This window comes from Ammospiza nelsoni, chromosome 11, assembly GCF_027579445.1.
Source record: "Ammospiza nelsoni isolate bAmmNel1 chromosome 11, bAmmNel1.pri, whole genome shotgun sequence".
Classification (NCBI taxonomy): Eukaryota; Metazoa; Chordata; class Aves; order Passeriformes; family Passerellidae; genus Ammospiza; species Ammospiza nelsoni.
This window is the reverse complement of record NC_080643.1, coordinates 11,008,645-11,030,061: the sequence shown is the minus strand read 5'-3', so window position 1 is coordinate 11,030,061 and position 21,417 is coordinate 11,008,645. Positions and strand designations below refer to the sequence as shown.

At 45.9% G+C, this 21,417-nt stretch overlaps 1 protein-coding gene across 1 annotated transcript; it reads left to right on the top strand.

Annotated features, from left to right (window-relative positions):
• Window positions 1-3,773: 3,773 nt before the first annotated feature.
• Window positions 3,774-20,293, top strand: TPRA1 (transmembrane protein adipocyte associated 1). Its single transcript, XM_059480053.1, has 11 exons — window positions 3,774-3,917; window positions 7,467-7,669; window positions 7,812-7,944; window positions 10,654-10,740; window positions 11,949-12,021; window positions 12,955-13,034; window positions 14,130-14,240; window positions 14,640-14,700; window positions 15,755-15,857; window positions 16,481-16,561; window positions 17,417-20,293. Exons 2-11 carry the CDS (start codon window positions 7,479-7,481, stop codon window positions 17,649-17,651), a joined length of 1,155 nt encoding a protein of 384 aa, XP_059336036.1. The 5' UTR covers window positions 3,774-3,917; window positions 7,467-7,478; the 3' UTR covers window positions 17,652-20,293.
• The last annotated feature ends 1,124 nt before the right edge of the window (window positions 20,294-21,417 follow it).

Genomic DNA, 21,417 nt, shown 5'->3' with positions numbered 1-21,417 from the left:
AGGGGTTTTTCTAGGTTTTTGGTGGGGTTTTTTTTGTTTGGTTGGTTCTTTTTGTTGTTGTTGTTTGGGAGGGGTTTTTTTTGTTTTTTTTTTGTTTTTTTTTTTTTTTTAATGCAAGCCTGTATGTGCTGCAAGTAACAGGGGGCTGATCAGAGCTATTCTGGAGAACAGACATATCTGTCTCTCCAGCTGTTCAGTGCAGTGAGCAAATGCCATTTGTGAGAGGAACCAAAGAAGAGCACCTGTCCCATAGAGACTGGAAGAGGAATTTAGAGAGACAAACAAGCAATGGGGCTGATGTTTGGCAAAGAGATGGAATGCTTCCTTCCAGGCCACAGGGTCTGTGGTTTGGATTTTGGAGGTCTGCATTCTCTGAAGAGTTTCTGACCACTATTTAGTATCAGGCTATTTCTGCTTTTGGCTGGACTGGGATGTGAGACAATGACCCTGAAACAGGAGACACCAGAAGCAAAAGTGCCTGAAGAGGCAGCTGACAATCTGAAATGGATCTTTAGGAGCCCAGCTGGATGATTCAGGCTGGTACTAATATAGCAAAGCAGGAGCATCATGATATAAATAGGAGAGTGGCTCAGCCTCTTCTCTATGGCATGTGGCAGGGAGCTGGCTGGTGCTCAGAGTGAAACAGACACAGGGACACCCCCAAGATGCTCCCACTTGTAGGTTCCTAGAGACCACCATGGGCTTGGTGATCTTAGAGGTCACAGAATCACAGAGCCACGAAGGTTGGAAAAGATCCTCAGGATTGTGGAGTCCAGCTGTTAAACCAGCCCTGCCAAGCCCACCACTAAAACATATCTCTAATCACCACATCTCCATGGTTTGGGAACACTTCCAGGGATGGTGAATCCACCACCTCACTGGGAAGCCTGTTCAATGCTTGAGCACCGTTCCAATTTCTTTCCTAATGTTCAGTGCTTGAGCACCGTTCTAATTTCTTTCCTAATGAAGAATTCTTTCCTAATGTTCAGTCTTCCAACCCAAGTGATTCTATGGCTTAAGGGAAGGCAGCCCAGGACCTGTCTGACAAGGCCCAGATGACACACTGTGATAAGCCTGTGTCACCACAGGGTGCCACTGTCTCTCCAGGCACCAGACAGCTGGATGGACAGACAGATTTTCTGTTTGTCCTTCCTGGAAGATCACACACTTGTCCATGTTTTTTCACTGCTAACTTTGAGTGCCACCTACAAGTGGTCCTATGCTTGAGCTGGGGTGCTTTGTCTCTTTGACAAGAGCTGAGCTTGGGCAGCTGAAACCACCCCTAAAATCAGGCTGCTGCCATGCATGGAATTCCTTCTGCTACACTAGAGACATGGACTGGGGATGTGAGAGGGCTGAGATGCAGATGGGGCCCAGACTGCTTGCTGGGCTGACCTCACCTGAGCACCAAACTCCTGAATATCCAACCATACCACTAGGATTTTGCAGAATTGTGGCTTCCTGCAGCACAGGAAGAGCCCTAGTGAGTGAATTCCCCTTGAAAAAAAAGGGCAGAGACACAGGAGTGCAGTCCAGGTTGTATCCTGTAGTGCAAATTTATGCCCAGCACTAGAAATCAGCAGGCTGGTAGAACAACTCTGAAACAAGACAGGCACATCTGTCCCTGCAGCTGCTCAGCACCTGAACAGCAAAGCAGTTTCAGATCAGAGGTAATATCCTGTTCAGTCAACTGATTTAATAAAAACTGAAAGAGTATTTGAGAGAGATAAAATGTCTCAGAAGAGTGCAATTTGGTGATTACATGAAGGTGTAATGCTGGACACCATGTCTGCATCTTCCACCTCTGGCACCTGCAAGGCAGGTGAGATTGCCACAGCACAACAGGCTGCAGCAGGTACAGCAACAAGTGCCAGCTTTCCATGGGGCCCCCAAGGTTGTATCAAGGCTGCTGAACATCACCTCTTGTCCTGCTTCAGCCCAGCAACACCAAGAGACACAGCAAGGACAGAGGGAGTGAGCCCTGCCATGTTTAGGTGCTGGCTGGAGATGAGGCACAGAGCAGCAGTGCTCAGCTGAAGTGGAAGGATGTGTGCAGGTGAGGACATGGAGCAGTCCTTGGAGGTGGGAAGAGGGGGGTTATGTTTGCCCACACCATGTGGCAGGGCTGGTTAATTCAAAGGAACTCCTGCTTCATACAAGCAGTGAGGAAGGCAGAGCTAAAGGTGTCACAGTCCTTGCAGTGACAACCAGCAGTCTCCTGACCATGAAACAGCTTTTGGATCTGGTGTCCCAAATACTGGGCTCTAGCCTCAAGCTGAATCAGATGGCAAAAGCAGGTGGATTGGAAAGCAAAATCTCTCCTTGTGACACAGTTATGTGGGAGGTAACACATTCAACTAGTTAGTGCCTGAGGCTACAAGTGAGAAGACATGGATTTTACTTGTCTGTTACCAAGGCACTTCTTAGGCAGAAACACTCCACCTCTCTCTAAACAGAAGTGTCCCTTCTATAACTCAGAGATCTTGGAGTCAGACAAGCCTTTGAGCTTGGATCCATAAATGGAACATGTCAAAATATTGCAACATATCATTAACCTGAGCGACAGTGTGAGATGATACAAGCTAAGGACTGGCTTCTCCAGATGTCATTCCAAAGGCATGACACCAGCATGAAAACCTGTTTCAACCCAGTGGAAAATCAGAAGAATAGGGCTGAGGCAGGCAAGTCTCCAGGTATAACTTCTTCATGAGGCTGGCTGAGGAAAGCTAGCTGGAAAATTTGACCTAAGAAGAGGATGAAGCACTATCTGTGTGTGAGCAGGGCCTGGAACCCTCTGTGTATGGTTTGCTAGAGCAGAACCTGCAAACTTGGCCAAGGTAGGGATCTTCTAAAGAGGTGTAGGCTCTGTAGAGCAAACTTCAGCATGGCAAAAGCCTTTCATTCCTACAGAAGCAAACCCTGCAGCCACAGGTGAGCCACAGGTAGAAACCCGTGCCACAATGAGTCCTGCTGTCCTTGCAGTGACTCAGATAAAAACCATTCTCCTTGAAACTTCTCTGTCACTCAGCTCTTACTGCTGAGAATAACGTACTGGTGCTTAGCTGGTTATTTCCTTTAATTTCCTAAATAAATCTTAGCTCATTTGTCCCAGTTGCTTCCTTGTTTACAATACCGACCGTCTCTTTTGTCCGTCTGGTATTCGCACCTTGAAATCCTGCTAATTATTGATTGCATTTCCCCTTAGCAGCTGCTGTCCAAGCTACGCCGAGTTTCTTTAGTCAGCTTTGAACTCTCCTCACAAGCCAAACTCCCAGGTTGTTAATCATTCTCCCCTGCAGGAATTATTATCGGATCTCCCTCAATTATTAACTGCCCTGCCTCGCATCCTGAGGCCGTACAGAGGAGTTGTACTGTGCTGGCTGCCCGGAGCAGCGTGACGGTGAGTGCAGGACAGCAGAGCACGGGTTCTGGGGTGGGATCGGGCTGGAAAGGACAGAGACTGCCCGGGATGGGACGAACCAAGACCGCCGGACCCGACCCGCCGAGCCCCGGGGTCACCGCCCTGCCCGCCACCACCGCTCCCACCCGGCTAGCGACCCACAGGTGTGTGAGGGACGGGGCGCCTTTAAAGCGTGGCGGACCCGCCCCCTTAGTCCCGCCTCCCGGCCCTTCCTATTGGCTGGCTCCGCTATTTCTGTCGGGCCCTTTGACAGCACCCGCTCTCTGATTGGCCCAGCCGCGGACCTCTCGGGGACCGTCTCTCAATAGCGCCCCTGGGCTCAGCCGATAAGCCCCGGCTGTGGCGGCCGCGTCTCCCCCTGGCTGCGCGGCGCTGCGCTCCGGCCTCTCTTCAGCGACGCTCCCCGGCTGAGGGGAGCGGCAGGGCCGGGGCTGGGATGGCGGGGCCGGGACCCCGGGACTGAGCAGAGCGGCGACGGCGGCGGGAGCGGGGCTGGGTACGAACGAGGCCTGGTGGGGACGGGCGGAGCGGGGCCGCGGGAGGGGGGCAGTGGAGAAGGAGGGAGAGAGCGACACTGCGGCGCCTCAGAGCGGGGCGGCGGGGCCGCGGGCCTCCGAGGGCCTCCTAGAGCCTCCTGGAGCCCCATGGCCGGAGCTCCGGGGCAGCCCTGGGCAGCTGCAGGCTGGGCTGGAACTGCAGCGGGGCTCGGCTGTGCCTGTGGCACCGGCGGCGCCTCCTCGGCAGCTGGAACCGAGTGACCGCGCTCTGCTACTTTCCTTGCGTGTTGTGCCCCCGCCTTCCACAGGAATCAAAACCAAAACAGAAAAAACCCCGGGATACGTATTTCTGAAATCCACCTCTGGGCCATGGTTCTCCCTCTCTGAGGGTTTAGGCTTAGTGTTTATACTTCTGCTTTCCGTATTTCTCTTTTTTTCCCCCCTCGTTGCAGTTCCTTTCTTTTTAAGCTTAGTTCAGAAGGAGATGTGAGAGAGAAGGTGGAAGGGAGCGCCTTAATTACTGAGGGAAAATCCCCGTCTTAAATTCTCAGAGTGAAATGAAAAATGCAACTGTTGTGACCAGAAGGGAGGGTTGAGGTTATTTCTTAAAAAGGAAGAGAGAGAACCGAAAGAAAAAAAAAAGCTATTTTTTTTTTGTGGTGTTTTTTTTTTTTGTTTTTTTTTTTTTTTTTTGTTTTTTGTTTTTTTTTTTGTTGGTTGTTGTTTTTTTACTTCTAGTGTTCTGGGGTATTTTTAAGCGTTTAAGTTACTGAAGTAGCAGTTATATTATTTGAGTAGGGATCTGGTCAGTGCAGTTTTTATTGCACAAATACAGTATCATAAGAAGCAGTCTTAAACATATCAAGATCTGTACTTAAGAGACTTTCTGATGCTGCTTGCAGAAAGACAGAAAAGTTTTGATTTTTTTATTACAGGTGCAACTTGTGCAGTTTGTAATTCATCTTTCTGTAGGTGGGCTTGGAAGGAACAGACACAATTGCCAATGATGTGAAGTCTGAATTTCATTGAGCTCTGATATTGTTACAGTGCCATGATTCAAGGACCAATAACATTTCCCTGAAGGTGCAGCAGAGCCCTGCCCAGTGCTCTGTCACTGCAGCCCAGGAATCATGCCCATGTTCTTAGTCTGAATGCAGGGTCTGGACTGAGGAATTGGCCTTCACCAAATCAGCCTGACTTCATCTGGAGTGCAGGAGAACATGTTATTTTGTGTTCTGGTGTACAGAGCTGCCTGCTGGATGAAAAGGGGAGACCATGATAGCAGCACTGGTTTCTTTCCCCGTGGCTCTGGGGTGATTTTACCCCCGATGGGCTGGGCTGGTTGAAGCAGGCAGGGTGTGGTGAGTGAACTCTTGGATATGCTCAGCTGACTGGATTTATTTAGGACCAGACAGGGCAAGGACCGTGTGCTGAAAGGAGCAGCATTGCTGATCCCTAGTTGGATCCTTTCCCTCAATTCTTGGTCTTGCTGCTGTGGGATTTTTTGCTGTTGATTTGGACAGGAGTGTTCCAGTTCTCAACATCTGTGCTGTAGACCTTAGCTTTTAGAAAAGCATGACCACAGTGCTGTCTGGTGGCCTTGGCTGCCCTCTCTTATCACCTTGGCTGTTCTGTTGCTCTGCTTTGTGTACACTTTATGTGGGGAGGAAGAATACAAGTACCAGGCTGTAGTGAGCAGCCTGGCTGAGAGGTGAGCTTGATTCTGCTTTGCCCTTTGAAACCTCATGACTTCTGTTCCATGTGGCCAACTCCTCTCCTTATCAGCAGCTGCTGTTGTGTGATAGTGGTGGCTTCTGGTGAAAAACAATGGAGCCTGCTTGCTCTTTCCATAAGAAATTGCTTTGCTAATGTAAATCTCTCACAGCTTTATACTTGAGCTCTTTTCAGTGTGGCAGGCAGATGGAATTATTTGTCTCAGAAGAGCTACTAGGAGGTTGTGATGGTTCACAGTTGATAATGTTATTCTGCCCATGGTCTGTGAGGTTCTTCTTAACTTTTCCCCAGCTTTTTAAAAAATCATGTGGAATTTTTTCTGTGCTGGCAAATGTGACTGTTCTTGACCTCAGCTCTACTGACATGTAGTGGTGTTACAGAGGAAAAGAATGGAGCAAAATTATTCAGAGAAAATTCTTCTCTTGGCTGTTCAGAGAAATGAGTAGCTGGAGGGAAGAGAGGACATTTCCAGAGAAGAGTTTGGAATGTGAAGGTCGTTTGCTGGAACCTCTACTTAGAATTTTTTGGCCCAGACTTCGCCATCTTGGCACAAAGCTGCTCCTTCCAGATCTTTGTGTTTATTTACTGTGATGCCTCTCATGCAGCACTGCATACAGCAGTCACAAAAGACAATCCCAGCTCAGGGAATATCTGTCAGGTTTGTTGGCTGAGGATGGGATGATTCCCTTGCCCCTTAGAGAACCTGGGAAGAGTGTCAGCCTCTGAAGAAAGAGAAAGAAGAGCCTATGACTGACAGTCTCAAGCAAGTCTCTGAAGAAGGTGCTACTGAACTCTGAAAGCTCAGCAGATGACACAGGGCTGTGCTGTTGCTTTCCAGCTGGTGACTCACTCAGAACCTCTAAGGGAAAATACCTTCTGAGCCCTGTCATGGGGCTGTCAGTTTGCACCACGCAAGTCAGGGCTGGAGTCAAACAGGGAGAATTTTTTAAAATAAATCCTGGATTAGCTATAACACACAGACTGCTCGAGTGCTGTCCCTGGCAATGTGCATCTTTAAGATGTTGGCTGTCAGAGATTTATCATTTCTGCATCTGTGGGTTGTCTGTGATCTCTCTTTTGGGGATTGTCACAAGGGGTGATTGGACCCTGTGTTTGTATTCAGCTTGTAGCTACTGAAGTACCTTAACAGTCAGGGTTCTGCTTTAGGGTGGGAAGAGAGTTGCTCAAAAATAGAATTGTTCTGGTGTCTTGCAGAGGGTTAGAAAAAGAAAGCTGCATGTTGGTTTTTGCCGGTGTTGGGTTTGAAAGGTAAAGACTGTACAGTCCCTTTAGGTGGGCCTATGTGAGGCTCCCCCTACTCTCAGACTTCAGAGCTGGTAACAGCAATGGGGTTTTAGGAGGGACCTTCATCTTTTCTTTGCACTATGAAATCAAATTACTGACTATCACTTCTTGATCTTGGGACCAAGAATAAATGTCCTGGTAAAGTAGGGGTTTTGTCTCTATCTGATGATGCCATGTATTGCTGTTAAGTCTTGATTTCTTCTAGGAATCTGCTGAAGCTCCAAGAATGACAAAATTTAATCCACATAGCACCATTTGAAGGTGCTTGTTACTCTGATATCAAAGTGTGGTTTTGTACTGACCACCCTAATGGCTGTACAGAGTTAGGGCAGGTGGCATTTCATTGTGTCATACAGTCTTTGACATGGTGATAATTGGCTGTAGCAGGCAGGAAGCTGTTGTGCAGGGGCTTAATGGCAAGGATGTGTTTTTTAGCTGTGACTCACAACTGATTTAATATTGCTTTTTTCCTCTGCTGTGGTTGTCTTGCTCTGTTTGATCTGGACCAGAAGGAGGACAGGATGTTCCAGTCCATGATGTCTGTGATGACATTCTCTGTGTCTGACAACATCACACATTCGACTGCGCTGGTGACAGCGCTGGATAATGTGACAACTCTGTCCCCAATGACAACGCACGTGACCAACGACACCAACATCACAGTGCCACACAAGTGCCTGCTGCTGCTCTATGAAGACATTGGGAAGTCCAGGTGAGCTGGAGGAAATGGTCTGACCCTAGACCAAGGGAAAGAGCTTTGTTTCTCATTTTGCTTGAGAAGGGATCAGGGCTGGTGCTTTCCTTTCTAGAGGCTGAAGATCAGGGATAAAACCTGTTTTATTTACTTTTTGCAGAGTCCGCTACTGGGATCTTCTGCTCCTGGTTCCCAATGTGCTTTTCTTTATGTTTCTCCTCTGGAAGCTGCCCTCTGCCAGGGCCAAAATCCGGGTCACTTCCAGCCCAATCTTCACTACATTCTACATACTAGTGAGTACCACTACAGCCTTTGAACTAATGAGCAATTTTTATTACCACTCTTGAACAATATCACTGAACTAGTGGAGAGAGCCTAGACCAGCTCTTGCAGGGATAAAACCTGCTTTCCCTGCTTTCAGTCTGCTAGTTGAAGGTGTACTACAAGAAGTAGACATTTTTTTCAGTGATTTAATTCAGCTTTTAATAGGTTCTGTGGCCAGATCTGCTGGATTTTGTTCTCCTGTGGTGATTTCACTTTTTCCTCTCCCTTTTTTCTTCTTTTCTTACTTTGATGTCTTGGAATGTAGTGTCTTAATCTTTCTTTGCTCCTTGCAGTAAGTAGCATGGGACACAAACCCAGCTTTCCATTGAGGTAGTGAAAGAAGAATAATTTGTGTCAAATTGTTGAAAAGCTTGGTCATCTGCTAGGGAAAATGGTTATGTGACAGAGTTCTGGTTAGTCTGGGAATGTAGAAACCCAACCCTCTTAGTTTCTTTCACATCATGTCAAAGTGGCCCTGACTTGATATTCTTTATCATTCCTTAGGTGGAAACAGAATATTCAGTACAGTTACAGTTCACAAACATCAAAGATCTTGCTGTTCTCCTCTCACCAGTCCCGTGGTGCCCTTTGATACTGCTTACAGGACATCATAAATGCAGCTAAGGACCTACCTGAATTTGTTTAAAAATACCATTCAGAAGCTTTTTGATATCCTGGCTTGCCCTAGTAGCCTCACCTGAATCTTTGTTGGCCCTTTCAAGCCAGGAGTTGGGGTTTTGGGCTTCTGCACAGTTTTGAATAACCAGGTATATGCACAAATGTTTCAACCTTTTAAAAATATTATCATCCCTTTCCAGTCTGGATTTAAACCTTCCTACATGTTTCCAGTAATGCACATGGTCTGTAGAGGTTTGTGCCAAAGGCTTTGCAAAACAAAACTATTGATAAATCAAAGGGAGGAAAGTGAACTGACTTCATGCTCTGGATGGCAGCTCAGCCCCACACAGCTGCTCTCTCATTCCCCCTCACTGGAACAGGAGAGAGAATCAGAAGAATAAAAGTGAGAAAACTTGTGGGTAGAGATAAAGACAGTTTAATAAGCCAAAGCAAAAGCTGTGCACACAGAGAAAGCAAAGCAAGGCATTCACTTATCACTTTCCGTGGGCAGGCAGGTGTTTTGCTGTTTCCAGGAAAGCAGGGTTCCATCACATGTAATGGTTACTGGGGAAGACAAACACCATTACTCTGAAAGTCTTTTCCTTCCTCCTTCTTCCTGTCTTTATGTGCTGAGCATGATGCCACATGGGATATTCCTTGGGTCAGCTGTCCCCTCTTAACTTGTGCACCTCCAGCCAACTCATTGCTTTAGTGGGATGAGAGGCAAAAATGTCTTGCATTCTGTGTAAGTGCAGTGCAGCAGTAATGAAAACATTTGTGTTATCAGCACGGTTTTGAGCATAAAAATCCTAAACACAGCCTCATACCAGCTGCTGTGAAGGAAATTTCCTCTATCCCAGCCAAATCCAGTTCACAGTGTTAGAGGAAAATGCTTTAACTCAGTTTCATACTCGTTTCTTGAGTATGTTTTGGGAAATGAGGATGGAAGTGTGTTCTGTGAGGTCTGTTTGTCATGTTCTAGAGGAATGCTTTCTGTGGACTTGGTGATTAATGTGGAGGTAACAGATTGGGAAGAGTCTACCTGCTTAGAGAGGAAACAAAAAGATGTGTGTTCCTCTCCAGTGAGCTGTTGCAGCTCTACAACACCATTATATATCTGCAGGCACCCATCTTTTTTGTCTTTGTTTTGTCATGGAGTTTTCCACCCCAGGAGGGATTATTGTAATCTTCTTTCTTGCCATTGCTGTCTCTTCTTCCTCTAAGAAAGAGAAACTCATCTGTGGGTCACTTATTGGTCATTTCCATTCTGCAACCACCTTAGAATCAGCTTGGTTCTCTGATAGGTTTGGCTGTCTCCTACCTCCACCATTAGGATCAAAGTGACATTTAGAGAATTTTATCTGGAAAACTCCACTTTCTTAGAGTGTAAGTCTGCACAGTGGAGTGTAGATACATCCAACTGAGCTCTTAATTGCATAGTGTGGCTGTGACAGCACAGGGAAACTAAACCTCACTGAGCTGTCATGCTTCAATGGTATGTGAAGTGAGTTGGGGATCTCTGTGTTGCACTCTGCAGCAGGGCAAGATGTTTTAAAGCTGGTGGCTGCAGGTGACTTTTCCTCTGCATTCCTGAGCATTGTCAGTATGGAGTGAGAGAGCTGCAGGTTTAGTTTTGCCACAATTGTATAGTTGGTATTTAGTGGTTTCTGTTATCTGATGTGATTGGTTTAGTCAGGCATACCAACCATTTGGTTTTGTAATTCAGAGGTTTTGTAATGTTTTTTCTGTCTGTTTCTTTTTCTCCTCCCCTGCCCCAGTGGAATGAAGGGAAGACTAAAGATACTGTTGTAAAGATTGGGTGAAGAACTCTTCAGAGCTTAATCTGAGACAATTGTTCCTTCCCAAATTCCAAGGCACTTCTCCTATCTAATGGGTCTGAGGAATCTTTTGGAGGAAATTAACTCTAGTCTGCTACAGGAAATTCTTAGTACACATTATCAGCCTGGAAAGCTGACCTGAAAGTGGTGTTCCAGAAGGGTTTCTGATCACTACTGCATGTGTGCCTTTTGACACAAGCTCATTTTTGCTCATTTTTGCAGGTATTTGTGGTGGCTTTAGTTGGCATTGCCCGAGCTGTTGTCTCCATGACTGTGAGTGCCTCTGATGCTGCCATGGTTGCTGACAAGGTAGGTGCAACACTGACTTTAGAGGCTGTACTTTGTAAACTTCTGATCACAGCAATCTGCTCTGGCTTCCCTCTTACATGTGTACAAGAAGAATGTGCTTTTTTTGCAGTAGGTATGTGTACTGTGGAATCCTGTTTTGATAGCTGGATCTAAATCATCACAACATCCAGGATGGTAAAACAATGGATTTCCTAAAATAGACACACAAATAGTAGCAGCAAAAGTTTCCTGTTACAGGGATTAAATGGGTCCCTTTTGCAAGAGGTGAACATTCAGATACCTTTAATGGATAGGCAAGACCTGGCCTTTGTTACTCTTGCAGTATTCCAGTGGCTTTTGAAAATGTTAAAATTTTTGTATTGAATGCAAATAAAACCAACTTCCCCTTTGAAGCTGACACCTGAATGTCCTTGCAACCACTCTGAGCACAGGGTGAACCTTTAGCAACGAGGAAATATCTTTGTATGTGCTGTTCCTTTGCATTAATTTGACTTGTAGCAAAATATTACTTAAAACAAAAAGCTCTGCAGTGCTTGAGCTGCTAGAGAAAGAGGAGTCACCTACAGAGTGTAGGTCTTTGGGCATTATTCTCTGGGATCAGTGTTCAGAGTAAAGGGTTAATAAGCCAGAATCTGGGTGCTTGTTCTAGGTTTGGCACTGATTTATTGCATGACTCCCTGAAAAATTGCCTTACCTGCTTTTTATGGGTCTTGTTTCACCAAATAAAACATGAGGTTGCAACTGACAGCTGGAACAGGGGGTGCTTTTTACTTGAATATGCTTTAGATGTAAGGACCAGTGGCTTTGGAAGAGGGCAGAATACAGAGTTTGTTCAGGCAGATCTACTGCTTTGAGAACTGGCCTTGTTTAGTATTTTACTTTTGAGGTCATCATGGGCTTGTGCTCTTCAGGAGCACAGCAGCAAGAACACATCTGAAACAAGTGACAAATCCTCAACTGAGGCAAACCATGGCCACTTCCTCTCTGCAGAGCTGCTATTTGCTCCTTCCCTCACAACTGTTCTGTTCCACAGGCAGGAACAGGGCTTGGAACCAGCATGTGATCAGTACCCCTACAAAGCATGAGAAGGGTTTGTGGAAATGACCAGGCATTCAGAGGCTGCCATCCCCTGGAGTTTTGCTTTATTAACTTCAAACTGGTTCCTTCAAACACCTAATCATGTTTATCTGGTCTCTGTTATCTCTCAGATCCTGTGGGAGATCACAAGGTTCTTCCTTCTGGCGATTGAACTGAGCGTGGTGATCCTAGGCCTTGCCTTTGGTATGTGTCAGGAGTGCTTTGATTATTTCCTGTTGCCTTTCCTTTCACAGAGGTTGCTTTTGTAAGTTTGTGGTGATGCTGATGCTATAAAGTGAAAAGACCATAGAATAAATACAAAGGGTAAATTGTGGAGATTTAGTTAGAAGTGGCTGAAGGCCTCGTTACACTTACAGATCTATGGTTTGTGTGATATAAGGGTTTATATGTGCTTGGTTTGTCCTGCACCCATACAATAGAGTGTACAGCTTAAGTAAGATTTTTATGCCAAGATCAACAGTCTGATCTTTGTTTTAAGCTCATTTTATTTGAGATAGTCCTGTTGGGGGCCCTTCAATCCCCTTCATTCCATCCTTAATTGGTTTGATCCATCCTGGTTGCATTCAAATGCTTTATCTTCAGTTTTTCATTTATATAAGTGAAAATGCCTCTCCCTGTGGATCAGAGGTAGAGGAAAGGGTGGGTGTCACTGTTGCACATGTCAGTGGGGCATGTGAGCACTGCATTTTTCATCTTTTGAGGGCTCGTAGAATAATTTAGATTGGAAGGAGTTTCTGGAAATTGCCTACTTCAGTATATTCCAGTACAGATTTCTCTACCCCAGCCTCCCATAAACTCTTCTTCCTGAGGAGCAGCTTTATAATATCTCAGTGTACTTGATGCTGGAGTAATTACTTTTTTTTTTCTTTTCTGCAGAAGGACTTAGTTGTTTTCTCTTACTGTGGACAGGAGGAAAGCAAGTTAAAATTTGTTGTTTCATAAATAGGATTTTTGCCTGTGAAAGGCTCAACTCTCCAAACAGGGTTTAGTGAGCTTTAACCTTTCCTTGAAGGCTTCTGGAAATAAAAGTGTTTTCCTTTATTGCTTCTGGAAGGAACTGTTTTTAACCAGTGCTGGGATTACATCCCGAGTCACTTGCATTCCCCATAATTGCAGGTCACCTGGAGAGCAAGTCGAGTGTGAAACGTGTGCTGGCAATCACCACTGTGCTGTCTCTGGCATATTCTGTCACCCAGGTGAGTACCCTGAAGCAGAATTTGCAAAAGAAGGAACTTTGCTTGAAGTTAAGCAATCAAGTGTCTGACTCCTCTCTGAAAGTGGCAGCTTTGCTCTTTAAATGAGGTTTTGGAGGAAAACTGAATGTTTGTGGCAGTGTATAAGCAGATAGTATCTGCTTATCTTCTTTGCTGCATAAACACCTCAGGTAAGGTGAAGAAATGAGGTTTGGGTGGATTGCATTGTTTAGTAAATCTGGGAACAAGAGTGAGGTTTTCCACACCTGAACACAAGTTCTGGATCTGGCCTCAAGGGCCATGAAAACCATGTGCTTGCCAAGTAAGGGCACTGCAGTGCCATTGTCTGCTGAGTCTTTGAGAGCTGGGAGCTCCTGCTTCTCTTCAGATGAGCAGCTGGCTTGCTGGCTCAGTTTATTAGGCATGTCTTCATGTCCCTGAACAATGCAATCTGTGTCTGGGTTCATTCTCCTCCTCAGCATGTCAGTGGTCAGCCCATGTCTCTGTACTCAGGGCAGCGCCAGAATAACACACACAGCTTTGTTCTGGGACCAGGCTCTTGGCTGCAGAGGCAGTGAGCTGATCACTACCACATGATAAAGCTGGAGGAGCCTCATAAAATATCAAGTGTTGGAGCTATATCTGGGTTCAGTAGTGCTTACAAGCACTTTGCTCTCCACTGTCTGTATGAGTAGCTCCTAAACAAGACAGTGTCCTTTCCCAAGCTAATTATATTCTGGATGTTTCAGCAGAAAGGTCTACTTTAAAGATGGAAATGATGCTCTTGGTCTATTTTAGACAGGAAAGTGCTTGCATCCTCTGTCCACCTCAGTCTCTCTTCTGTAATGTCACTGGTGCCAGTTTCCTTCAGATGTAGATTCCTGTCACTCTTTCTCTCCTCACTTCTTGTCTTTAGCTTCTTCCTCTTCTATGTGAGTGTAACTTGGTCTAAGTAGGGCAGGGCTTGGTTGGGTTGGGGGTGGGGGGCAAGCCAGCTGCTTTCTGAACTTCTTTAAACATGGTGTCCCTTGTCCAAATATGCATTTAAGTGGGGATACTGCTTGTAACAGAGTCATATTGGTGCCACTTCTCTCCTAGGGCACCCTGGAAATCCTGTACCCTGATGCCCACCTCTCAGCAGAAGACTTCAATATCTATGGCCATGGTGGGAGACACTTTTGGCTTGCCAGCTCCTGTTTCTTCTTCCTGGTAAGTACTGAGAATATGTTATGCACTCTGATAGCTTCTTTGTATTTTCTAATTGGAGCAAGGAGGATGATCTGAGTACAATAATGCCCCAATCCCCCTCCTGCAGCACAATAGTGATGCTTCTCATGTGGTGGGGAAGCTGAAGCAGTCAAGGTGCAGTGGGAGTGCTGAAGCTGTATTCCAGCTGAGCTCAGATGTTCCTCCCTCCTGTGTTTCTCAGCTGTTTTTTGCTGATGGGGGAGTTGTGGGGCTTTCATTCTGTAGTGTGTTTAATGTTAAGGGTTTGTGCCTCTGCCCTGAGACATGTAGGGAGTGTATAATACCACACACCATCCCTGCAAAGATGGTCGAGTTGAGTTGCCAAGCAGCCATGGAACTGTTGGTTCTTTGTCTCAACAGGTCTATTCCTTGGTGGTGATTCTGCCAAAAACTCCTCTGAAAGACCGGATTTCTTTGCCCTGTAGGTAACTGTAGTGTTTTCCATAGCAGCAGGATAAAGCATAGATGGGAGTAGAAGGTTCCTGTGTGTGTTTGTGCTGCCAGTGCATTCCACATCTCAGAGTTTAGATAACAAGGCAAAGGACTTATCCCTAGAAAAATTAGTATGTTGTGTCTTTTGGAGAGCAGAGTAAGACCAGTTATACTGCTACTTTAGTAGCTAAACAATTACATTAGGAAAACAAGACCTACTGCTCAGATAATGATACAGGTATAATGTAATGTGTAATCTTCTGAGAGCCTTAAGAAATGGCTTCTTAATAACAGCTTCCTTTGAAATGCACACATAATGTTAAAGTGTGTGTGCTAGTCATCCCCTGGGAAGGGAAGGCTAAGTGGGAGATGCTCAAAAATTTTTATCTGGGCTTTTACTTTTGTAAGTAAATGCTTCTGTTAGTTTGGTTTTTGCTGTTGTTGCAGAATATCTGCAGCTCCTGAATAAAGAGAAGCTGTTATTAAGGTGTTTGTAAGCTCTTATTAAGCTTATTATTGTTATTAAGTCTTCTCTAACCAGTGTTGGCATTGCTGTGTGGGTATCCTGAGGGAGGGGATATGGATGTCACATGTCACAGGTCCTGTGATCTGCTTGCTGTCCAGCATACCCTGCTGCTCCTGTTGAGGTCTCCTGAGCAGTTTTCTTAGTGCTGTACATTGGAAGGGCACAGCTTCTGGTTCAGCTGGGTTGGTTTTGTTCAGTTTTCCTTGCAGTCAGTTATGTGACTGACACGGTTCCAGATGCTTGCAAATTAAATCTTTGCATGTATTGCTGTAACATTGCTCTCAAAACCCATCTTGTGTGTGCACATACACATGCAGGAGGGTCTGGTTTAGTCCATTTTACCACCATCAGTCCTGCCAGCATGGTGGTTAAATAAAAAATAAATCTTAATTCTTCAGCAGTTCTTAGAGGCAAGGTGGTGAGAAGCTTCTGTTGGATTTGGCATCTCCATCAAACAGATTTCCATGGGTCTGGTGTTTGAGGTTGAGCTTCATGTGTATCCATGTCTTTCCCACAGCCAGGAAGAGTTTTTATATCTATGCTGGCATTCTGGCACTGCTGAACCTGGTGCAGGGCCTGGGCAGTGCCCTCCTCTGTGTGGATATCATTGAAGGACTGTGGTATGTACACTGGGGGAGGAGGTCTGCAGCCCTGGGTCTTGTGTTGTATTTGAGTGTCCTTTAACACTGCCCCTCCCAAGAAAACTAACCTATGCTGTATTCCTGAGAAGGAATAAACCTTCTGGTGGTTCTGGTTTGTGCCAAATGACCTCTTAAGTAATCAGGAAACTCCCCAGTGGAGAGGTTGTGGAGCTGTGTGTGCTGTAGTTGTCTTGATGTGGTGAGTGAGAGTAGTAGTGTGAATCCACTGATGACTGGCCATTAGTAGGTAATAAGAGAGGAAATTGTCTGTTTGTTAGAAATATGGAGACACCCTTATACCTGGAGTCTCATTCTGCAGGGATCAGTGTCACATCTGTGAGTCAAAATTGGGAGTACTGAGACTATGCTCTTGGTCAGACCTTGTGTTTTGGCACAGTTCCCCTGAGTGTCTAGAAGCAGTGACACATGTTGATGACAATGACTGTAACTTTGCACCAGTTTAAATTTGTTTAGCATGATTTTCCTTGATCTCTGAACACTTTGGAGGGAAATTGGATTCTTTGGGAGGGTGTGAGGGGTGTTATTCAGCTGTATTGTAATGGAGTACTAAATCCCTTCATGTTCCCTTTTGTTCTTGACAGCTGTGTTGATGCTACCACGTTCCTTTACTTCAGCTTCTTTGCACCTCTCATCTATGTGGCATTCCTGAAAGGCTTCTTTGGGTGAGTAGCCAGGAACAGGAGTTTAGAGGGGTATATATTGTCATTTAAGTGTTTTGTGCTCAGGTTCTCTCCATCTACAACTACACCAGTTAGAGAACCAGTCTTAATTTCTGCCCTTGAAGAATTTCTGTGACCCGTGGCTGCTCACTTCTGTGTAGGGCTCCCTTTGTGTGCAGAGCTGATGCTGGATTCCTCACACGTTTCAGAGGATCACTTCTTCAGCATCAGCATCATATACAAAATTTTTCTGCTGAAGTTGATAGCTGAATGCTTAATGAGGAATTGAGTCCTGGGGGCTTAAATGGCCTTCTGGGTGGGTTTTGGGGTAAATTTGTGGAAAGGATGAGGGAGTTCGGTAACTCTTCAGCCGAGGGCTCTGCCATGGGCCCAGAGCTCGCTAGTGAAGAGCTCTGGGAAGGTCGATTCTCAGGCCGGGGTCGCCGCCGTGTGGCCATTCACAGGAACTGCACCTTGGTGGGAAAACGAGTGGTTTAGTGTGGGCTTTAGTGTTTGTTGGTCATTAGCGAGAAACAGCAGGCTTCAAAATAAGAAGATAAAGTGCTTTTAAAATATAAAAATATACCTCTGCATCCCTTTGGAATTAGAAGGATACATTGTCTGGAGTTAAAGATGAAAACTGCTGATCTAAAAGTATATTTTGGTTTTCATGAGGTGCACAGGTAGAACTTGAAGTGTACTCCTGTTCTGACTCATTTTTGTGTCAGCAAAAGCTCATTTAAAGAGTGTTTGAGGTCTAAATGCACAACTTGTTAACACTGATGAGTTTCAGTTAAGGATAGGTAGCTGTGATACCCCATTGGTAAAACATGCATCTTAAATCTTTCATCTCTCCAGGTCTGAACCGAAGATCCTTTTCTCCTACAAGTGTCAGGTGGATGAACCTGAGGATGTGGATGTGCACCTACCCCACCCTTATGCTGTTGCTAAGAAGGAAGGGATGGATGCTGGGTTCTACTCAAGCACTCAGATTGACACCACAGCCTATCTGGATGATGTGGCCTCTATGCCATACCATGTGGGCAGCATCAACAGCATAGACAGTGACCGCTGGAAATCCATCAATGCCTGAGGCAGGGCACCTCAATCACATGAGGCCTCACTTCTTTCCTTCCAAACTTCCTGATACCACAGCTCTTAGGATGTTCACTGGAAATCTGTCCTTGGCTACCTGCTGTGGCTTTCCTCTTGTCCTTAGGATTTCCAACACCTATTGTGGAACTAAGTTGGCACCCCAAACCCTTTTGGGAAGAACACTTTCTGTTGCTACATGAGAACATTGTAGAGTGGTTTTGTTCATAAACCTTTAAACACTGAACTTTCCTGATCCTCCATGTTCCAGATGTGAATATGACCCAGAAGATAGCCCTGGCTGGCACCTTTCTTATCAGTGGCTGAAAGCACTTGTTTCTTACTTAGAGCAGTGGTGTTTAGGGATGGTTTGACTGCTGTATTGTACATAATTAGAAAGATTTTGGTGGTTGAAACCAAAGATAATCTTCCTGGGCTAAGCAGCATGGCTGCCTGCATCTTGCCAGAATGCAACAGCACAGGTGGTGATAGTGTCTGATGAGGGAAGCTGGTCACTGGGGCTCACTCTTGGTTTCAGCTAACACTGTTGAAAATTGGGAGTTGGAGTTGTTAGTGGTTAAAAGGAATGTTCTCAGTGTATGGGGAAAAAGAGGTATGAAGTGGAATGAAGTGTTCTCTTGCCCAGAGAACATTTGGGGAAGGCTGGTAGCCCACAGCATGGATGTGAAGTGACTGAACAGTAGGGAGACAGAAGGACAAACAGTGCTGCTGTCTAGCTGAGCTGAAGGAGCTGTGAAGCAGTCTCTGGGGGCTGTAGTGCTGTGCATTTGAGCTCACAGGAAAATCTAAGTAACAGCACTGAATCAGGGCTGAGTTTCAGGAGTAAAACCTGTGAGGTAGGTGTGTTTTCCATCTGCACCCTGCTTCATGGCTTTGGCAGGGGCTCGGAGAGTGCTGGAGGAGGAAGGTGACTCTGTAGATGAAGGCTCCAGAGATATTCAGGTGCTTGAGGCAGAGCAGAAGCCTATGATGAGTCTGAGCTGTCAGAATTTAGTGACTGGAAACTCAAACACCTTAGGTGTGCTAGAACCAAGCTGGCTGGTGTGTGGTGTGCTGCAGTGGGAGGTGGGTGTGTATCTCTGGCACTGTCCTTCCCTTACATTGCAGTTCAGATCCCCAGACTGCTGCTGGTCTGTGTAGGTTTTATGGCTCAATATGTTGAAAATGCTGATGTGCATGTGGGGAGCAGTCCTTTTAAAGACTTCCTGGAACTTCTTATTAACCTCTTCCCTGCTGGAAAAGGGACTCCTGTTGCCTGAGCTGTCTGGCATGCAGGTTCAAAACGAGGTGTTCCAATCCAGCAACTGTTCCTATAAAGGCTGCATCAGTCTGGTTTCTGGGATATCCTGTGCTTTCCAAGGGTGAAGGTGTGTATTCCTCTAAATTTGGGGATGCTTTCCTACCTGAGTCCTCCAGGTAGGTGGAGATCTGCTGTAAGCAGCTTTCCACTAGGGATGGTAGAAAGAGGGAATTTGCAATGTTTGGGGATTGTGTGAATCTTTTGCCCCAACTTACTGCTGTTCCTGAAGAGTAAAGTAAAAGGTAGCAAGGTGCAGTGTGGAGGGGTTGGTTTGGATCATTAGGTGGAGGATGGTGTTTGCTACCAGGTGTTCCCACCACAGGGAAAGAAAATGTGGGTAAGAACATGAAGTTCATATTGGTTGCCAAAACTATGCAGGCCTTTGCTTATCTTATTTTGCTAATGAGCAATGCAGCTTCTCTGTCTGCCTGGGTACTTTGCCCTGCAGGCCTCTAACTAGCACTGGCACCTTGAAAACAGTGCCCCAACCCACCCAACCCCTCACCCCACTTTTTTATTTTTATTTTATTTACTTCTGGGGGGAAAAAAGGTTTCCATCTGTCTGTGTGCTAGAGGTGAATAGTTTCTTGTAGGTCACAGCCTGTCACATTTCCATTTCATGCAATGACTGCAAGGGCTGGATGAGGAGCTGGCCAAGTCAGCCCTTGTCACGTTAGAGAAGTGTTCCATGCTGCTGTGTCACTGCTGTCAGTCAGCCTGAGCCACACTGGACTGCTTGCTGTAAAAGGGATGGATGATGAGCTGCCTGAATTGCTGTGCTGCTGCTCCTGGTGCTGCTTACAACTCTGATCTGAGCTGCTGTTGGTTAGAAAGGGTGGGAGAGCCACCAAAGCTTCCCTGGGCCTTGGACAGAGTCGAGAGAGATGAAGATTTCAAAGCAGTTGAGAACTAAAGGAGCAACTGCTTTTCCATCCTAAGGAGTATTTGTTGATTTCCAACACCCTGAGTGAAAGGAATTACTTGCCCTCCTTGGTGATGTGAAGAGCCTGTTATGAATTTGCCTTTTTTACCATCTGAATTCAGTGCTGAAGGATCACCTGTGCAGGTTGTCAACATCCATCCTGTCTTTTCCTGGCAGGACTCCAGTATTTCTGTCCCATGTTCTGCTGCTGAGGAGCTTCTGCACTAGGTCATGGACTGACCTTCCTCCTGTTATGTATTTATGTATATAAATCTTTGGGCCATCTTAAAGTGGTCCTTGAGCAAAATGTGTTATGTGGGGGGGGTGGTAAAAAGAGAGAAAATACAGAATAAATGTATATTTTTGTCTGTAAAATAAATAAAATTAAGTTTGGCATAAATAGTCATGCTTTATTTCTCAAATGAGACATATTAGGGAGGAAAAATGACTTTTTCTTAAATCCTAAAAAATGAAGATTTAAAAAAAGAATTGCAGAAATGCATGGGCACAGGTGTGATGTGGTTTTGTTTGCCTTTGCCAGCTGTCCTTCCTGGATCTTTGCAGGTGATGTCTGCCACCTGGCTGGGAGTGTGCACCTGGAAAGGCCTAGGGAAGGATGACAGGAATGATCACAGTTATGGAAACACTTCTGGAGGAGTAATCTCATGGTTGAGAACTCACCAGCCTGGAAAAGCAATGGTGTGAGCCTGTGAAACCCTTGGGGAGGACAGAAGAGGGTGAGTAAGGAATATCTGTTCATGGGCTCTTTTCAGCCCAAAAATCAGGTGCCATCAAGTGAAGTGAGCAGGTGGCAGATGAGAAATGAGCAGGAGGCAGGTGAGTGCTCTGGGAGGGAGCTTCAGGTACCCTGTGCTCTGCCTGGCTGGTGCAGACAGCTCAGGGTGCACAGTGCAGTGCCCTTGTCTTGAGAGCTCAGGCAATGGGCTGACTGTTCAGCACACAAGGTGCTGCACAATTAACCAAATATTCCCTGCTTCCAGGAATGTGCTCTAGAAGAGCTCTGAATATCCAGGAAGGATCTGGGGGTGCAGAGTCCCAGATAGTCCCTTAATGCTGGCCCAAGTCCTACTAAGAGGCAAAGTTCTGGTTACCACATTAACTGCTGTGAGGAATCAGCATTAAACAGTTAAAACTGCTCCCATGCACTGCTGAGCAGCAGTGGGCCAAGTAGATAAGTAACAAATTGATACCAACTGGCCCTTATTTCTGGGAATGCAGAAAGCTTGTTTGAGGAAGATTCTCCAAAGCTGTTATTTCTTCCTTCAACAGCCTGTGTGTTGCATTATCTCATTCCTTCGCTTTAGGCTGTTGGATCAGCCATGCTTGGTAACAGGGGCTGTATCAGCCATGGCCTGAGTTGTGCAGAACCCCCCGTGTGTGTCAGGGCAGGTGGCGGCACCGTCTGGTTTGAGCAGCGCCACTGGAAAGAGCGGACCTGAATTCTGCTCCCAGCGCAGCTGCTGTGTCTGACGGGAGCTCATCCTCCCTCAGCTTGGGAAAGCC

Bases quoted from the DNA above. Each gene is read 5' to 3' on its own strand.
- TPRA1 (XM_059480053.1), top strand. From the start codon at position 7,479: ATGTTCCAGTCCATGATGTCTGTGATGACATTCTCTGTGTCTGACAAC. The intron at 7,670-7,811 runs GTGAGCTGGAGG...TACTTTTTGCAG, and splicing joins GAAGACATTGGGAAGTCCAG to AGTCCGCTACTGGGATCTTC. The intron at 15,858-16,480 runs GTATGTACACTG...TGTTCTTGACAG, and splicing joins GATATCATTGAAGGACTGTG to CTGTGTTGATGCTACCACGT.